Raw genomic sequence first — 18104 nt, forward strand, 5'->3', positions numbered from 1 at the left:
ACCCTTCTGCTGTAATAGACGTGAGGCAGCTTCTGCTTCTCTCTCCAATCAGCATACACTGAATTACACAACCACTTAACAGTTAAGTCACTGGTGTGGAAAAAACATTTCTACTCCTTTACTGATGTAAAAAATAGCAATAACACAGTGCATAAACCATCTTTCACAAGTAAAAGTCCTGTATTCACAATTGAATTAAACACAGTGTCAGCAGCAGGCTTTTTTTATGTAGGAGGTGGAGCTAATGTAGTAGCTAATGTAGGAGCTATTTCCTTGTTGCAATCTAGGCACTTTATTACATCATATTTTCTTTATTGCTAGTTCCTTGTATTATTGTGGGACAAATGGACGACACCTCAGACAGGAAGCAGTGAGCCCAAGAGGCAGCAGGATGAATGATGTCTTTGTTTGCCTGAGTAGACAAAAAGATAAACCTCAAGAAAAAAGGATGTTTTTCTGTACAGACTTCTTTTGCTTGTTTATTGTTCATTACTAAGCTGCATCAATGTGTCAAAGTTTTTTGTTGACTTCCAGTAAGGACTATTGAGGCCATCACCTGGACATGGGAGGAACATCGCTCCACTCTAAATCGGCCATGCACAGGAGCTCCTCGCAAGACTTCTCACCTGGGCGTCAGAAGGATAGTTAGAAGAGTAGCTCAAGAACTGAGGATAATTCAGGAAGAGCTCCAGAAGGACTTGGAGGCAGCAGGTACAACTGACACAGAGAAAACAATAAGCAATGCACTCCACCACCATAGCCTCTAGACATGCTCACCCAGCAAGACTCCATCACTAAGGAAAAGGTATGTTGAAGCTCATTTAACCCTCACACATGTTCATATTCAGAACATCCAGAGTATCCCCTCATAATTAGTAACTGCCAAATGTCTGCACAACAAATCATTCATGAATATGTCATTATCAGTCACAGATAAACAGCAAAACTAATCCTTAATGAAGCTTTCAGAAAGATGAGTTTATTATTCTGTTTTTACACTTTGTGTTTATGGAGAAAAAAAATAATGGTATTAAATGTGAAGAATGTAACAGTATTTTAATTTTTTTTTTATAAATAAGAGTCAAATCACTGCATTAGGAGGGGTCACCAAATGTCGAGCTAAAATTAAAAAGTATTCAGGGTGTTTTTATAGCTCTCTGATGAAAAAGATGGGTCAAATAAATTTGACCCTGAACAGTGCGTAAGGGTTAAACCAACATTTGGACAAGCCTATGAAATACTGGGAAAATGTAGTCTAGTCAGACAAGACCAAAGTTGAACTTTTTGGCTATCATACTACACACCATGTAGCATATTGAAGCGGTCATCACAAACAAAATTAATACTCCACAAAGTATTAAATAAATTTCAGTTAGCGTGTTCAATACTTTTCTGTTTCATTCCACTTGATTACACAAAACTTTATTTATGGACTTTAATGTTTTGATTTCTTTAAGCGTGGATTTCTTGAGTTAATACCAAAGTCCAGTGAAACTTTCATGTGAATACCCTCATTGCAAATATATTTACTCAATATATTTCCATATAGTCACTCAATACTTATTTCCCCCACTGTATTTGCTGTTTTAATTAAATATGAGTTTGAAGACCAGTAATGTCAACCATTGTTATTTGTATCAGGTGATGTTAGCAGACTATTCATTTGAAAAAGCAACCCGTGCACTCAAATGAGTTGGAATGTTTGGTGTAAAAGTCAGTGTGTACATTTACACAAAGATGTTCTGGCATCCTAACTTAGAGATTCAGGTAATGAGAAGTGAGATTCATAAACCATTTGTGTTAAGTAAAAATTTTAAATTTAATGAGGTGAAAGTCATTTCAGAAATCAACAAAATACATCAATTCATCAATGCTGTCACAGCTTCAAAATCAGGTACCTGTCAATTCGTCCTAGAGTAGATCGGGGAAGGTACAAACTTAAAAAAAGAGTGAGGATGGTTACGGGGAAACAGGAATGGAAGGACAAGTAGTCATGGCTTGTGGTTCAGAATCGTCCTGAACGCTCTCTGTCTCTGGAGCGACGTCTCTCGTGATCACGGCCACCTCCTCGACCTCTGTCCCTTGAACGTGATCGTCTCTCTCTCGATCGTGACCGAGACCTATGACGGCTGTTGAAATGAAGAAAGGTGATTATAATTTGTTAAAAATCAATACTTCCAAATCCCGACTGAGGCTGCTCTGCTTTTATAAATTGCAAACACAAATATGCGGATAGGTTTACCCTAAGTGAGCGTAAAGGTAATGATTATATTAGTACCTCTTCCTCCGGCGGCCATAGAGCTCTCTCCTCAGTTCACGCGAGATGGGCTTCAGATGCATGAAGTTACAGAAGCCACCACGAGTACATTCCCTATGGAGAGAGAGAGACACTTAGATTAGAGCAGATAAGAAAAGGACATGGCAGAAGTGTGAAGACTGTCAACTGCAGACGCATGTTACACCAGATGAGCTTTGCTGATGAGTCATTTAAAACCAAAGACATGCTACATACTTACAGGGATTAGCTGAGAAGAAGGTTAATTGTTCTCCAGCTGAACAAGATTATATTTCACCCACTAACCATTGCTGCTCTTTTCTAAATGAAATGGAAGAGCTTGCAGGCAATAATATGGTGTATATAACCACAGTGGGGGTCTGAGGTATAAATGTTCAGAAATCATTTGTTTTATTTTACCTCATGGGCTTCAGAAAAAAGTTAACATTATAAAAAAATCAAACAGTCCGTCAGACCGTTGAGACTTCTGTTTACCAGTGATTTTATCTTTTATTATTCTAAATATGAACATTTTAATTTCTACTCATCCCTTTTTGACCAGAAAAAAAAAGAAGCTTGTATTTCAATTTAATCGTTTGTATTCTAAAATGAAAATCAAGTAACCACTAGTTTTTTGCGTGGATTAAATTATACCCTAACCCAAAACCAGTGTAATATTGCTGCTGTGTAATTTTAAATAGCACACTGGTGTTTCAGATTCAGAGGTTTGAGATGGAGCTGCAGAGTTGAGTGGAGGTGTGTGGGAAAGTTTATTTGTGCTGTTGAACGTTACCGTTGTGAAACAATCAGAAAATAACATTTTAATGATCTGATTCACCGGCTTTCTTACTGTCACCGTTCCCTCGACTCATTCACCCTCTACCTCGCTCGACAACAGCTAACAAAACAGCATCCTGTAACCACTACCTCTGTAGCTGCTTACTGACAGAGCAAAGCGGTGGAGAACTTCACTCAGTAATTTAGATGCATTAATGGTCTGCTTACTTCCAATACCATTATAACAATTTAGTGATATTTGGAAATTGACTTGAGGGCTGCACACGTCTGCTGTGTGTTTGTTGTGATAATAATGTAGGGTATCACATTATATATTTTTATTATATCTTTGTAATTCTCATCGGATCTGCATTAATCTCATTTACGGCCTTTTGCCAGTCCAATTGGCGGAAATCCGTCGTACAGAGAACTTTAATCTCTATACTTATATAGAGACTCTTAACAAAAGCTTTAGGTTGGAACCTATAAAAACACTGAACATATGACAAGGGGCATTCACAAGAATTGATTTATTTTTAAGAACATCTATTTCAAAATAGTTAGAAAACACTCCCCTTTCATCAGGAATTAATGTTGATAAAAGGCAACACTGTGAGGCCCTATTTATTGATCTGTTGAAAGCTTTTGATACTGTGAATCTGTCCCCTCAGTGCTGCTGAAATTGTCAGCATCTGTATACGAATATCCAGGTTTGAACAAATGATGACTGCCTTTCTATCAAGCTTCAAAACTTGAAGCCAAGACTTTGAATTCACTTTACACGGTCTTTAAAAGGCAAACATTGAATAGGTCATAAATGTATTTCTAAAAAAAAAAAAAAAGGTGTAAAAAGCATTTAAACCATTTAGATTTGAAATTTGTGGAGCTAGGCTTCACAAACTGTTTCAAGATTTCTGTGTTCAGGATTTAGTGGGCAGGTCTGAAAATCACACAGACTTCAAAGAAAAAAAACTACTTATTTCTAAAATAAAAGCATTTTTCTGTTCTGGACACTGAATGTTATCTTCTGTATGTTTCTCTAATATTTTGACCCTGGCCAAAGACGTAGTTCATATTATCATTTGTCATGAAAAATATAGTATTACATTCAAAACAAACAAACAAAAAAAGAAGTATGTTGACTGGTGGTCTCAGTCTTTTGGACTCCACTGTATTCGGTATATAAACTCTGTTCTGTAACTTAACACTCACCCCATTTCATACTGGCGACAGCAGGCTTCTCTGAAGTCTGTGACAGGAGACAGTTCAGCATGGATGGGCTGCCCATTAAACCACCGATTATTCAGGTCTATCACGGCCTTCTCAGCGTCCTCTTCATAACGGAACTACAAAGGGCCACCAAGAGACGGACAGTATTTGAGGAGGAAAATTACAGGCTCTGCATATACGAGCTAAAAGACAGGGCATTTCAGTAGCAGCAACATGTGCTTTTCAGGCCAGACACCCACCTTCACATACACATTTCCCACTAGGTGGTCCCCAAGGTTGTCACACACGTTCATTTCCTCCACCTCTCCGTACTTTTCTTCCATCTCTGTGAAGACCTCCTGAGAGGACAGCAGAGAAACATGTGACATCATGAGTACAATGCAAAATGGATCTTTTTTTTTTTTTTTTTTTTTTAACAAACCAACAACTTCAACTTTCAATTGGGTTTTGAGTATAAACATATAAATAATGCAGTTTTCTCAGATGCGATTGTTTAAACAAAGAATACTTGGCGATACGGTGGACATGCAAAGTTAACTCAATGGCAATATTAGCCAAGTGATGATAGAAATTTTTGCTACATGCGTTTTAGTGTAAAATGGATCCTGCAATAATAAAAGCCAGGTCATATGGTTTACACACCATTCATTCAATGCTTTATGTAAGAATTCCCTGATATTATAAAATAGAATTCATCAATCTTTACATATTGTAAAAAGTTTAAGCTGATCTTGACGGAGTACTGTAAAAGTAAAGAAAATGTACCAGTTGCAAGATGGTGTAGTTATGATTTGAAAACTGCACTACATGAGACAACCATGGCATGAATTACCTCAAAAAACTCGTCATAGTGCTCTTGCATCTCCATGTCACTGATGGCACCTGTAGGTTATAACAGAGAATAACGATAAGAAAACAAAACAACTAAACATGCTTCAGGAAAGATATATTTCATAAATTCTGCAACAAATTCTGGTCTGTTACACAAACTGATAGAAACTTAAATCCTGGACTTTAATACTGTTTTCATGATAAAACAACAAATAGTTTTTGATTTAGTAAACTATCTGCAGGTTAATACACACCTCTACCAGAGTGATCATAAATGACTTGTGCAGTTTTACATTGTTCTTAGAGCAGGGATGAGAAAACATGAATGTATAATCTTAGAGAAAGTTAGATTTCGGTGGGCCAGAGATTAACACTTACATGTCAGACCGTCGGCAGACTGGGCACTGTTTTGAGGGTTGCGGTAAATGTTCAGGAGGGCAATTGTCTGAAACACAAGATGTACATTATCAAGATGAATTTGTTTTAATTAGGTCTGCGTATCAACATCAGGACTTTTTTGATATTATTAAAAAATATATTAAAAAACTATTAAATAAAAGCAAAATCAATTCAGTCACACTGAAAAGTGTTAAATAGCAATCATTAAAATAATAACTTCAACTGTGAAGTACACAATTTCAGATTTCAATGGAACCACAGACCAAAGAGCCTGTCCTGACAGATCTATAAATGACTGTTTGACTATCAATAAACAAGTATTGCCTGGGAGCAACCTTCCACTGTGTTTTTAACACAATTATTTCATCACTGTCAGCACCTTTTAGATGTTTGAATATGTGCATCTGTGTGTGACTGTAACTTTCCCAAACAGACACACCCACTGCAGGCATGGTTGGCCAGGTGTGTGGAGGTGAGAATGAAGTCAAGGTTTGAACTTCTCTTTTCTTCCACATTTTGGTATAAAGGGTTGTAACAAATTAATCATACCTGGAATTGGGTTAGGGGTTTACTTAGTTTTGAAATAAGCAACATAGACAGTGTGTATTCTGAAATATTAATTTCTGTATTTAGCCACAAAAAAAAGCATATTTCACCCTCTTAATGTGGTCAATCACTTGCCACTTAAAAGTTCTGACATTCACAGCTCAGTAAAAGTGATGGTAGTTAAGGCCAAGGAGAGCCTTAAAGACCTTCTGCTTGTGTTTTTTAAAAATAATTTAATATTTTGTGAGTTTTATCATTATGTGAAATTCTGAATTTTATATTCCTATAATTAAAATTATAAATAGTATAATCTATAACCCAAAGCACACAAACCTAATCTTTAATTAGGAAATTCACAAACAAATAGTGTTACCAGAATAAATGAATAAAGTTTTATTAAAGATGAATGATATAGATTCCATTGAGATGGAATATCTGACCTTCACACCTGTCCTGTTGTCTGCCTGGTCTTAGTAGGATTTAAATATCTAACTAGGGTGTGTGGATCACAGCAAAACCTGCAACTAGGTGCAAGTCAAATCAATTTTACTCATATAGCCCGAACACTAACTGCATCATCATTTCTATTATACATTACAAAAATATTGTTTTCTCTACTGTTTAGACACTGACACTGAATAACTATCATCATCTAAAAATTAAATGTCAGGATATTTTAAAGGACCAAAAAAAGGATCTTACCTGGCTGAATGTCGGCTTATTGTGTAATCTGGAGCAGCGGTCTCCATGTCGGCAGGCACCAATTTTGAAATAAAAAGAGCAGTTCACTCTGGGGAAAAAGAGGCAATAATGAAAATTAGATGCAGCAAACATGATAGCATACAAATTCTCTGCACCAATAGGTCAAATAACACTGTTTTCATGTGACTTGAAAATCCACCAAATTTGAGGTCAATTCTTTCTCCAATTATTTCAACATAAACACCAAGTTTCTTAACAAAAGTTATGACTAAAACAAACTGCACAAAACATTATTTCCACTGTGAACTTGACAGCAGTGCGTTATGTGAGCATGGAGGCTTGCCATGCCAGGGTCTGAACTTGGTTGTCTAACAATTATTTATATTTTGATGTGCACATCTAGATAAATGTGCTGCCTGAAAGTACACATTATTATTTCACAATCATTTCAATCTGTGTTATATAAGGCTAAAATAAATCATACCAGCCCCATCTATGCATGACCATCATCTTGTCAGATGATCTTAAGATCTTAAGGATGAAAATATGATCTGACTTGCATGAGATAGTGTAATTTTCCCTCCTATTGTCTTCATTTACACTAAACCACTTAATCCAAACCCTATTTAATGGTAAAATATACATAATGGGGTCCAGTACCAGATGCCCGGTCAGGTTCATTATGTTGTTTTGTTATTCTTTGATGACTTTGTACCTAAAGATTTTCATGTTTTTGTTTTAATTTTAGAACATTTTGTTTAGAAAAAGTTATTTCATGGCTCATAACTTGAGTCTTGTATAATATCCAATGTCAGAAAACCCCCAGCAGCACCCAGCCATAGCAGAGTGCCCATTACTACATGCCAATTATTTGATTTTGTAAAGAGTTGGTGAGGCTAGCCAGAGCAAAGATATTTGATGAGATGGCCACTTCTATGGGAAACACTCAGATAAATGAATGAATCGAGCATCTGTTCTCACTCTTTACCTTTAACTTTAAGATAATTATTGTGAAATCACACGGTAAAGGGATTAGGTTTAAGATATTGAGGGTTTGGGGACCAGTTTGCTTGGGTTAATAAGGCAGTGAGGAGCTAATTTTGAGCGCATAACGCTACATGTACTTGTTTAAGAAAAACAGGGTGTAAAAAAAGTCTCTCTCCTGCTACAAGGTAAAAGGGATAGCAAGAATATCAGCTTAACTCTAGTTTAACCAGTAAGGTCGTTGTATTTTAATTCAGGAAAAGTAACTTGGCCGTGCTTTACGCGCACTCCGGCACTGCTCAGCACCCTGATGTTAACAGCAAGCTAACGTGAGGTTAGCAGCAGCGGCGCGGTATTGTACTGTTAGCTTGCTAGCATTAGCCGCCACAGCCATTGTATCACCTACAGGCTGCAAACAACACATATTTACATACGCAGCGGCGCTAGTCAGCGAGGGCTTTTGGGGAAAGTGGTTAACAAATACTGCTTAACAATAAATTGAGGCAATATAAGGTACTTACTTATCTTTTTCTGTCCCAAAAATGGACGCCAGGTACTCCGCCATCTTGGCCGGTCTGTTCAAACAGCAACAGCGATGACAAACTTCCGTCCTGAACCCTTCACAATAAAAGCCTACCCTCCCCTTGCACACAACCTGCAAATATATATACAAACATAAGTAATTAACTAATTAGTCAAAGTTATTTAATACTGCATTAAAAATACTCCTTTATAGGTAAAAGTCTTTAATTCAAAGTTAAAGATCCCCTCCAGACATGTTTTAGGACATCTAAAAACCTTCTTTTTAAAGGTTTAGAAATCAGGGACAATGCACATTAATAAAACATTTTAACAAAATGTAAACATGCCAGAATTAGCCAAAAGGCTATTTTACATCTGCTGTCCCTGGACTGATGTTAAATAGTCACCCTGTCCTGCCAGCACCTGGCCTGGCTGCAGCCGCCATCTTTCAATTTCAGTTTCTGACATGTTTCTCCACAAAAAATGTTCAGTTCCCCTGTTAAAAATCCTTAAAATTGCATCTTCTCCTTCTATCTCAATAAAAAATATCAGAATCTATGAATATGCAAATGTGTTTAATTTCAAAAGTCAAGCTGCTGGATACAAAATGTCTCCCACCTCACTGTAAAGTCCATTCTCAGTGTATGTGCACTGGAGGTGTCAGGTTTCCACATCACACTTATGTAAATTATATACTGGCTTCAAACTAGTTGTGATGCTACAAATCATGCTCATAGGTATGCCCCTTAAACTTAGAGATGGACATAGAATCTGTCATCCTTCAGCAGATGAATGTGAATAGACGCTTCTGGTGTCAAACTATGTACATACATCATCCTGCCAACTCTTGTACAGGATATTTGGTTAATACACAAATAATATGTCAGAATAAACTCAGTGCTCTGCACTGTCCTCATGCTGTTAATTAAATTGTAATTAACTGTTATTCAAGATGGAAAACTGAAGGATAAAAGCGAGCCGTTATTGTATAATGGACTGCACTAGAATGAATGCACCACATTGATATGAAATCACTGCACATCATTAACAACTGCAGGGCAGTGCTTTGTAGTGTTTTGTAGATTATGTCTTAAATATAGACACATTGTGATTGTGACTGTTCTTTTACACTGTAAACCAGTTTTGCTCTGGGATAATAAAACAGTTAATGTATTTAATTCATTTCAGGCTGATCTGATGAATGGGAACATTTTTTAATTTTGGATGTCCACTGTACAAGTCACCTTAAAACTGGCCACTATTATTACCCTCAAGATATTAAAAACAAATTAAGTTATGTATGCAGTTAAAGTGTATAAGTATTTTTTTTATTTAATTAGTGGGTTTTTGTATTTTTGAAGGCAAGACATGTTCGACAATATCGGCCATTTCCAGGCTCGACTGTGATTTTCGAAACAAGAGTTGATATCATACAGTACATAATTAATGATAGATAGATTGGTAAGTATTTATGAAGACATTGGCTGTATAGGTTATGGTTAGGAGTGGCATTAAAACAAGCTGCTTCTGGATTGTTTACATTATCTTATATTGTTAATTTACTTTTGTTACACTGTAAAGACCACTGAGTGATTTCATGTGAATGCAGATTTCTAAGAGCCGACTGTATCCTGTGTAGTTTGAGGAGCATTGAAAGTTAATGCACATTGACACTTTTCAATTGAAGCATGGATTATACAAATGGTTTCATGAGATCCAAATAGTCTTCCACAATATTCTGAATTTTATATGGTGATATCATTTCATCATGTCATCTTAAAATAAAAAGACTAACCCTTGTCATCCCCATGGAGTAATATTTTGACAGAAAAGACAGAGAGCAGATGGATCTTATCCAGATAAATTTATTATTTCACAACTCGATGGCAAAAATGTAACAACAGAAACAGCAGACCATTTACAAAACAACACTTATCACATTTATGTCCATTTGGTTTGTCCTTTGGATAATATTTCCCAGCAGGTTAACAGAAAAGTAACAGTATGAACCTATGTACGATTCACATAGTTTCATATGTATCACTAAGATGAGGGACAAGGAACACGGACATAAGATTGATTGCTTTGTACTTGTGTTTTTGAGTTTGGTGACCGAAATAAACTAAACTAAACACTTAAGCAGTTTCCACTTGTCATAAAAAAGCACATTAATACAACCGTCACATTGTTTTACCAAAGACATTAAAACACTAAATACTACATATGTCAAAACAAAACATGCTCTTATAGATTAAAAACCAGGTAAATGAGCAATTGGCAAAGGCCCCTGAGGGGTCCCCAACATGACCATGTTGTCTGTATGGCAAATGACTGAAACTCTCACCATGGCCCCATGGTGAGACCTGTATTTTTACCCATAATTGAGGTTTTGTCAAGGGAGCCTATGTCAACATCTATCTTTAATACTGTTAATACCTTATGGTTACGCTGTGTACATTCCTTAACAAAGCCACACTGAACTAGACCCCCACCATAAATCCTGCATCCATTACACATCTTTATCAAAAGTATTTGATAACCATATTTAAATGATCATTACAAAAATGTGTGCTTATGTGTATATTCTGTAAAAATATCAGCTGATATATCTATGTTGGAATTTTTTTTAATATCTCATTGGCATCAACCCCAAAAATCCAGTACCAGCCCTACCACCAATATTCATGCCCAATAATTGCTTTTAAACATATCCTACACATGGACTTCGGATTTCTAAATATCTTGGAACAAACAATAGGAAAATTCTACTCACTAATGAGGATAGACTAGAGCATGTTACTTGGTGGAGAGAAAAACATGGCAATATTTTTCATGTAATCAACCAAGAAATAATGAATATGTAATCAGTTGAGTTTACCGCTTATGGGAAACCACGCAGGCCTCCTTTATTATCACACCAAAGTTTAAACCGGTGAGCACACCTTACTACCGAGCACATGTCCATAAACAAATAATACAACAAGACTGTAGTACACGACAAAAATAAGGACAAGTCGACCAAGTCATGTGTATTTCAGTAGAAGTTTTAGAGTAAGTTCAGTGCTGCCGGTTAGTCTCCGCCCCTCCTGAGTGTACTTCACCAAAAACTTGCATGAATCGACTCGACTGTGTGAGAATTTTGGCTGCATATCTCCCACAGTTGAACATTTACCAAGATCTTTTAAGGACTGGCTTTTAAGAGGTATGAATAATTCAAAGAAGGATGCGTTTGTAATGGAGGAAAAAATGTATTCATCTGGATGGGAGATGTATTTGTCGTGCTTTGGGACTCTTCCCGCTATTTTGTCGCCTACTAGCTTAGCTTAGCGTAGCTTAGCTGTTGTTGACGACTCCTTGTTAGCATTAGTGGGAGGAGGCCACCTATATTTACAAACACACAAAGCTCGCTTTAACTAATGCCAGGCTATAACTAGTGTCTACGGGTTAGTTATCAGCCCCTGGTGTGATCTAGAAATCAGAAACCGGACCAACTCGTGTACCAGTTGAGTTTTAGCGTTGTTGCTAACTGTGTAGCTGCTCGCTGCTTCACCGTCTGGCTACAAACACACAGTACGTATACATCCAGAGTCGATTAATACCGCTTTTTAGTCCTTGCTTCTCCTTTTAGTTGTAGTCTGGTTAACCGAGAGTGTTGTTTCGGAGTATTGGTGCTGTCGGAGCTGCTCTGTGGTCTTATTTTTCCTCTAAAAGCTCGTGTCGTGTTACTATCGCGGCTGCTCTCGGAAGTCTTAACAACGCAGTAAACCTTAGCCAGGATTTCCGGCTCCTTTCCATTTGCCCTATGCTGTTTTGTTTCCGTTTATTCTATTTCCGTTTTTAAAAGTTTCCTACACGCAGAGTTAAAGTGCGATTTAACGTGAAAAATGTTAAAGTTATGAAGCGCGACGCTTATTTAGGATAAATTTAATGGTTGTTTAGCTCGACGGTGCCCTCGGTTGTGTAACGGGCTGCCTCGCCCCGGACCTGCAACTATTCACCAGCTTCAGTGCAGCGACACGTGTAGTCCGAGGCTTAAATCTTAGTTTTGTGTGCTTTCCTTGTTGTGTAGTCATGTTTGGTCACTGTTTTTGTTGACTAATGGCCTAGCATTTGGCCTCTAGACGCCAAAGCCTCGCCTTCGAGTGGGCTAATGTTAGCAGCTGGAGCAGTCAGTGAACTGTCCCAGACGGCCAATGAGGAGTCGAGGCTGAGAGGCCTTTATCACTGCTCTCTCACATTCACAACATGCACACTTTACATACTGTCATATACCTCAAGCTATTATTATATGTTCTCTGTGTTATAATTGAGTCATCAGTTAGTAAAACTACTTGGGCTTCTAATTGTATATAAATAAATCATCACTGCAGCAACTTTTCTTTGTAAGATAAACATTATGTGTGTGTTATTTGATAGTGAGAAGATAGTTAAAATCTTCTGTTTTTAATCTTTATGGCATTAAAGAACAGTTGAGCTGTGCCTGTTAAGTCAATTAAAGAATTAGTGGATACAATTACTTCAAAACTATTTTGATGATCAGTTACTAATTTAAATAAGTGTTCAAGCAAATAAATGCAGTAAAATGATGGTTCCAGGTTTTTAAATGTGGGGGTGGGCTCACACGCCTCCTTAGTTCACTTGCTTAGTTTTGCTGACTTCCTGGATGCCTATGAGATCATGATTTGATCCCATAGACAATCAACACCCAAGATAGCCTGATACTGTTGTTTGACATACCTCAGTCTACACTAAATACATAATAAAGGTCTGTCTTAAGGAGTTTGAAAAACAGTAAAATTCCCCAAAATCCACTGTAGGTTAGCTACAATTTAGCTAACATATTATTATTGTTATCTGTTTTGTAATCATTTATTTTTATTCATTACTTTGGTGATAAAATGTCTGAAAATCACAACTCAACTCAAAGCCCAATGTAGTAGCTTCAGGTCAGGTGCTGTCAAATGATCAACAAGGCAAGGCAAATTTATTTGTATGGCGCATTTCAACGATAAGGCAATTTAAAGTGCTTAAAACCTCAGAAATACTGATTTTACAATGATATAAAACATAGAAAATAGTCAAATCCTCACATTTGAGGGCCTGAAATAAGAGTATTTGACGTTTTTGATTCATAAATTATTAATTATTATATATATTTAATTGTTGTCCCTTTTCTGTCAATTGACACATCAAGCCGTTAGATCATGGAACATCATACAATATTTTTGAATAACATTTACTGTGTATTTGTTCCTTTCTGATGTTTTTGGTCCTTCTTAAGTGTTTTTGATAAGATACGTTCAAATTAGTCACAATAAAGACTGTTTAACATCTCTGTCATTGCTTTCCTGCAGCTTGGCTCTCTGTTGAAAAGAGAATGTCTAAAAGTGAACCAGAAGAGATGATAGAGATCGAGATCGATGAACGGGAGAAACAGGGGTGCCTTGAAGAAGGGTGAGGAAATATATGTATTTTAATCACATACCGTTGCACTTGCAGGAACTACACATCTACAGTTCTTTCCTCTTTTTCTTTTCATCTGTAGCGTTGAGGAGCACACCATCACCGCATCAGATTTGATCCAGCAAGACATCGACATCAACGAGCCAATCGGCAATCTGAAGAAGCTTTTGGAGCCCCGTATCCAGATGTCACTGGATGCATATGAGATCTGTTTGCAGGATATTCAGGTAACATAAATTAATAGAGCATTTTAACATCTCTTTATCATTTAATGTAGAGAGAAAAAAACAGTACTCAGGTGTGCAATGTGAGTCTAATAGTCAGGAGATCAGTCATACCTTGAACTACAACATATATTGACTTCTCTGTCTCTGATTCCTCTGTTATGTTCTTCATTTCAGTTGCACCCTGATCACAGCCTCTTCGATCAGGGAGTAAAGACAGATGGCACAGTGCAGCTCAGCATGCAGATTATAACCAAACCAGGTACCGATCTAACCAGAAACCATAACAAAATCCACATGAATGACTGCCAGCATGCGTCAAAGGTCACTTATTTGCACATACACACATTGAGCTTACTCACTAATTGTGTGTTTGCTTTTGTCCAGGTGAGGAGAAGTTGAACATTTTGGAAATTGTGAAGCCGGTGGAGACGGTAGAGGTGGTGATCGATCCAGATGCAGCCGGGGAGGAGGCAACTCTGGTGGAGGAGGGACAACTCATCGCTGTGGATAGATCTGCCCTGTCTGATGAGACCTCGGAGCAGGTTACACGCTGGGCCGCAGCACTTGAAGGCTACCGCAAAGAGCAGGTCCGCCTCGGCATACCATACGGTAAGAGACGCATAATTAAAGTACCTTGCTGTGGGGAAAAACAGTCCTTAATATGGAGACAAATATATATACTGTAGTAGTTCTTAGTATATGAGGTTTCTTTTTCTCTCCTCAGACCCCATTCTCTGGACCGCTGACCAGGTGATCCACTGGGCTGTGTGGGTAATGAAGGAATTTAACATTGATGAGATGGAAATTGGCAGCATTCACATCCCAGGGCGAGACCTCTGCTCTTTCAGCCAGGACGAGTTCCTTCAGAAAGTGCCTAATGGAGAAATACTCTGGAGTCACCTGGAGCTTCTACGTAAATGTAAGTCAGAGGGAGCTGTTTGAGATTTGAGAGTGTTGGTGTCCAGTATACACAATGTTAATGGTTGGCAGTGTGTTTTTAGAGGTAAACAGATGTACAATGAGGAACAAAGTTGGATCATCCTTGTATTATGGAGAGTCATGTTTTGATTCTATGCAGAATTTATCTTTATCCCCTTTTTTTGTATTTATTTCAGATGTGTTGGCAAGCCAGGACCAGTCTGGAGGGGACGCCACTGTCACCATTGATCAACGTAAGTGCAACAAAAGGTCCTGAAACCTGCAGATACTCAGCTATGAACTAGATCTGACCCGTCACAAGTTACTCAGGTTGTTAAACACAGTGACATATCAATCTAACTTTCCTGTGTCTGTCTCCAGCTGTGCAGATAATCCCGGCTCAGGTCAGCACACCCACTGCCATAAAGGTATTGAAGCAGAATCGCGGCCCCAGAACGCCCCGTATTTCCGGAGAGGAGCGCAGCTCACCTGGCAACCGCACAGGTAGTGAACAGGGACTGTTTTGTTTGTAGTTTTTATAAAGCAGCTTAAGCGCTTCAGTAAATGCTCTGTCCATTGAGAGACCTCTGTCTTGCTCTGACTATTTGGTAGTAAAGTTGCTTTGCTTAGCAGATGTCCAGGTGCATACAGATGTGAAAATATGCAGAGCAGGTTTTTCAGTCTTTTTTGTTGTTTTTTATTTGTGCCAAAAGTTCAATTATAAGGAATTGCTTCTTTTGTTTGTCTTGTGTAATAGTAAACTAAGTGTATTTGGGTTATGGCAATCTTTGACTTTAGGAAATGCCTTTTAGACAGTTTTCAGTTGTTTCTGATATTTCATTGACTAAACAATGAATTATATAATTTAATAAATGATAATACTGTAAGAAAACTGAATCTTGTGTTTCTCTGACTCTAGGCAACAACGGTCAGATCCAGTTATGGCAGTTCCTGCTAGAGCTGCTGACAGACAAAGATGCAAGAGACTGCATCTCCTGGGTGGGCGAGGAGGGAGAGTTCAAACTCAACCAGCCTGAGCTTGTGGCACAAAAATGGGGCCAACGCAAGAACAAGCCAACAATGAACTATGAGAAACTCAGCAGAGCTCTCAGGTTTGTTTCCTCTGTTTGTTTTTATTGTGATGGAGGTTTCACTGAAATTTTAAAACATGGCAATAAACCTTTGCAGCTAGATTCTGACTGTATTTTCGTTTTTTAGGTATTACTACGACGGAGACATGATCAGCAAAGTGCAGGGCAAGCGGTTTGTCTACAAATTTGTGTGCGACCTGAGGACTCTGATTGGCTACAGTGCTGCTGAGCTCAACAACCTGGTGACTGAATGTGAACAGAAGAAACTGGCTCGCATGCAGATGCACGGCATCGCTCAGCCCATCACTACAGTGACCCTGGCCACCACTACACTTGACAAGGACAGTTGAAGGAGGCTGCATCCCAGCGCTCTTCAATTTACTCTCCACCAATGATTGGAAATCAAACCAACGTTCTTCTGTTTGACTCAACTTTGTTCATTAGGCACAGAAATGCGAAGCTGATCCGCGATCACTGTGGATTAACTTTGGCGTCTTTACAGTTTCAAGTTTCGAGTTAGACTGAGGCAGGTAAAGTTTTTTTTTTTTTTTAGCTTTTCTTTAACTCTAACCGAGAGCAGAAGCGTGCTCAGGACGAGGGGGTGAATGTGTGTGTGCTGAGAAATGCTGTTTTGTGTGAGTGTGTGAATGCTTGAACGTGCTTGAAAGCTTGAACGTGTTGACTGAAAACCCAGATTGGAGCTTTGTGTAATATTTTCCTCGTCTGTAGTTAAGAATTGTTTCCACTGTATATACCGGTACTTCATGTTTTTGATAGCCACAAGGGCAACTGTATTTTCATATTTTCCATTTATAGAGGACCTGTTTTGTATTTTATTTAGTGTTTGTTCCCTAAATTGTTGGACCCTTTTTGTCCACTAGGGGGAATAAAGTGGCAAGCATTTTTCTTAAAGTCTCTCATTCAATCCATTTGCCTTTGAGATCTAAGTATGTATTTAAAAAGTGAAAATGACAGACAGAAATCTATATGTACATTCAAAATTTTATTCATGGTATAGTGAGTGTAGAAAGCTCCTTACTCTAAGCAAATGGTTTATTTAACTACACAGATGAAGGTCACTGAATCAATGAGTGGGGGGGGGGGCATCATATTTTAGCACTAGCCTCCAGAGACACCCAGAGTGAGTGTCAGTACAAATGTCAAACATTCATCTGATTAAGAGCTTCTAGTGTGTACATGTGGATATGGTGTAGAGAGGTGATATGTGTTGTATTTCTATGGTATAAATGCATGTCACATTCATGTTCACTGCCTTAATAACTTAATTTAGGGTTAGGGATGTGTGTCTCTGCTGATGTAATGGTAACTCTTCACCTCTTCATGAGGACTATTCAGAGATTGAACAGGTAAAGCAGGGAGGGAGATATCAGTCACTGAAGCGCTGTACATGTATACACAGGAAATGTAGAAAAATAGAATGTGTTTGTGAGATTTGGTGAAGGAATGTGTACCAGCGATGCGTGAGAGGAGATGGACCATCTGGAAAACTGTTCTGATCTGTGTAGGCCCATCAAGTCCCGTCGATTTATCAAATAGTCACACACAGAGTCCCAAAGTGCTGCACTGAAAAATATTGCTGACACAGCCAGATAAAAAGAGGATAAACATGAGAGATGGGGGTTAGGAAAAACTGACAAATGCATAAACACTAGCAAGAAAAGGCTTGATAATGAAACCGGGCCACTGGAGAATTGGAGCTCCATCTGAATATTTACAATCAAGAGAAACAGTGGAATGATAAATCTGGAATGATAGTTTCTGACCCAAGCAACATCTCCTCCATCCATCTCATCTCTGAAGTCATATCCTCCTATTAAAAACCCCAATGTGTAATGACAGTGGAATTGGCATCAAGGACTTAACAGCAATAATATTTGGTGATAATAATCAGACTTCCAAAATGACAGAGTGCATAAAACGCAAACAGTAACACAATCATCTTCCTTTCGGATACTATTACACTTCATATATTACACATAGAGTATTTTGCCCATGCAGCTAACACAACAGTGAAGCATGGAGATGAGCATAAAGCAAAGATTCAGTTAAAGCAAGTCTGTGACGACAAAGCAGACCAGATTCTGAATACTCTTTTCTTCTTCATATCACAAGGTCACA

General features: G+C 38.0%; 2 protein-coding genes across 2 annotated transcripts; one reads left to right on the forward strand and one right to left on the reverse strand.

Annotated features, from left to right (window-relative positions):
• Nucleotides 1-1806: 1806 nt before the first annotated feature.
• On the reverse strand, nucleotides 1807-8323 carry u2af1 (U2 small nuclear RNA auxiliary factor 1). Its single transcript, XM_053328510.1, has 8 exons — nucleotides 8266-8323; nucleotides 6761-6848; nucleotides 5492-5558; nucleotides 5115-5164; nucleotides 4522-4620; nucleotides 4265-4398; nucleotides 2279-2371; nucleotides 1807-2129 (listed from the first exon to the last, which is right to left on the reverse strand). Exons 1-8 carry the CDS (start codon nucleotides 8307-8309, stop codon nucleotides 2006-2008), a joined length of 699 nt encoding a protein of 232 aa, XP_053184485.1. The 5' UTR covers nucleotides 8310-8323; the 3' UTR covers nucleotides 1807-2005.
• A 2754-nt stretch (nucleotides 8324-11077) lies between these two features.
• Nucleotides 11078-16955, forward strand: gabpa (GA binding protein transcription factor subunit alpha). The gene is made up of 10 exons (XM_053329229.1): nucleotides 11078-11468; nucleotides 13621-13720; nucleotides 13812-13956; nucleotides 14131-14215; nucleotides 14341-14565; nucleotides 14681-14875; nucleotides 15072-15128; nucleotides 15256-15378; nucleotides 15794-15986; nucleotides 16093-16955. Exons 2-10 carry the CDS (start codon nucleotides 13644-13646, stop codon nucleotides 16313-16315), a joined length of 1323 nt encoding a protein of 440 aa, XP_053185204.1. The 5' UTR covers nucleotides 11078-11468; nucleotides 13621-13643; the 3' UTR covers nucleotides 16316-16955.
• Nucleotides 16956-18104: the final 1149 nt, after the last annotated feature.

The sequence above is a fragment of the Scomber japonicus genome, chromosome 11 (assembly GCF_027409825.1).
Source record: "Scomber japonicus isolate fScoJap1 chromosome 11, fScoJap1.pri, whole genome shotgun sequence".
In the NCBI taxonomy this organism is placed as follows: domain Eukaryota; kingdom Metazoa; phylum Chordata; class Actinopteri; order Scombriformes; family Scombridae; genus Scomber; species Scomber japonicus.

Bases quoted from the DNA above. Each gene is read 5' to 3' on its own strand.
- gabpa (XM_053329229.1), top strand. From the start codon at position 13,644: ATGTCTAAAAGTGAACCAGAAGAGATGATAGAGATCGAGATCGATGAA. The intron at 14,876-15,071 runs GTAAGTCAGAGG...TATTTATTTCAG, and splicing joins CCTGGAGCTTCTACGTAAAT to ATGTGTTGGCAAGCCAGGAC. The intron at 15,987-16,092 runs GTTTGTTTCCTC...TTCGTTTTTTAG, and splicing joins AAACTCAGCAGAGCTCTCAG to GTATTACTACGACGGAGACA.
- u2af1 (XM_053328510.1), bottom strand. From the start codon at position 8,309: ATGGCGGAGTACCTGGCGTCCATTTTTGGGACAGAAAAAGATAA. The intron at 2,372-4,264 runs GTGAGTGTTAAG...CTCTCTCCATAG, and splicing joins TGTCGCCAGTATGAAATGGG to GGAATGTACTCGTGGTGGCT. The intron at 2,130-2,278 runs GTACTAATATAA...TCATTTCAACAG, and splicing joins TATGGCCGCCGGAGGAAGAG to CCGTCATAGGTCTCGGTCAC.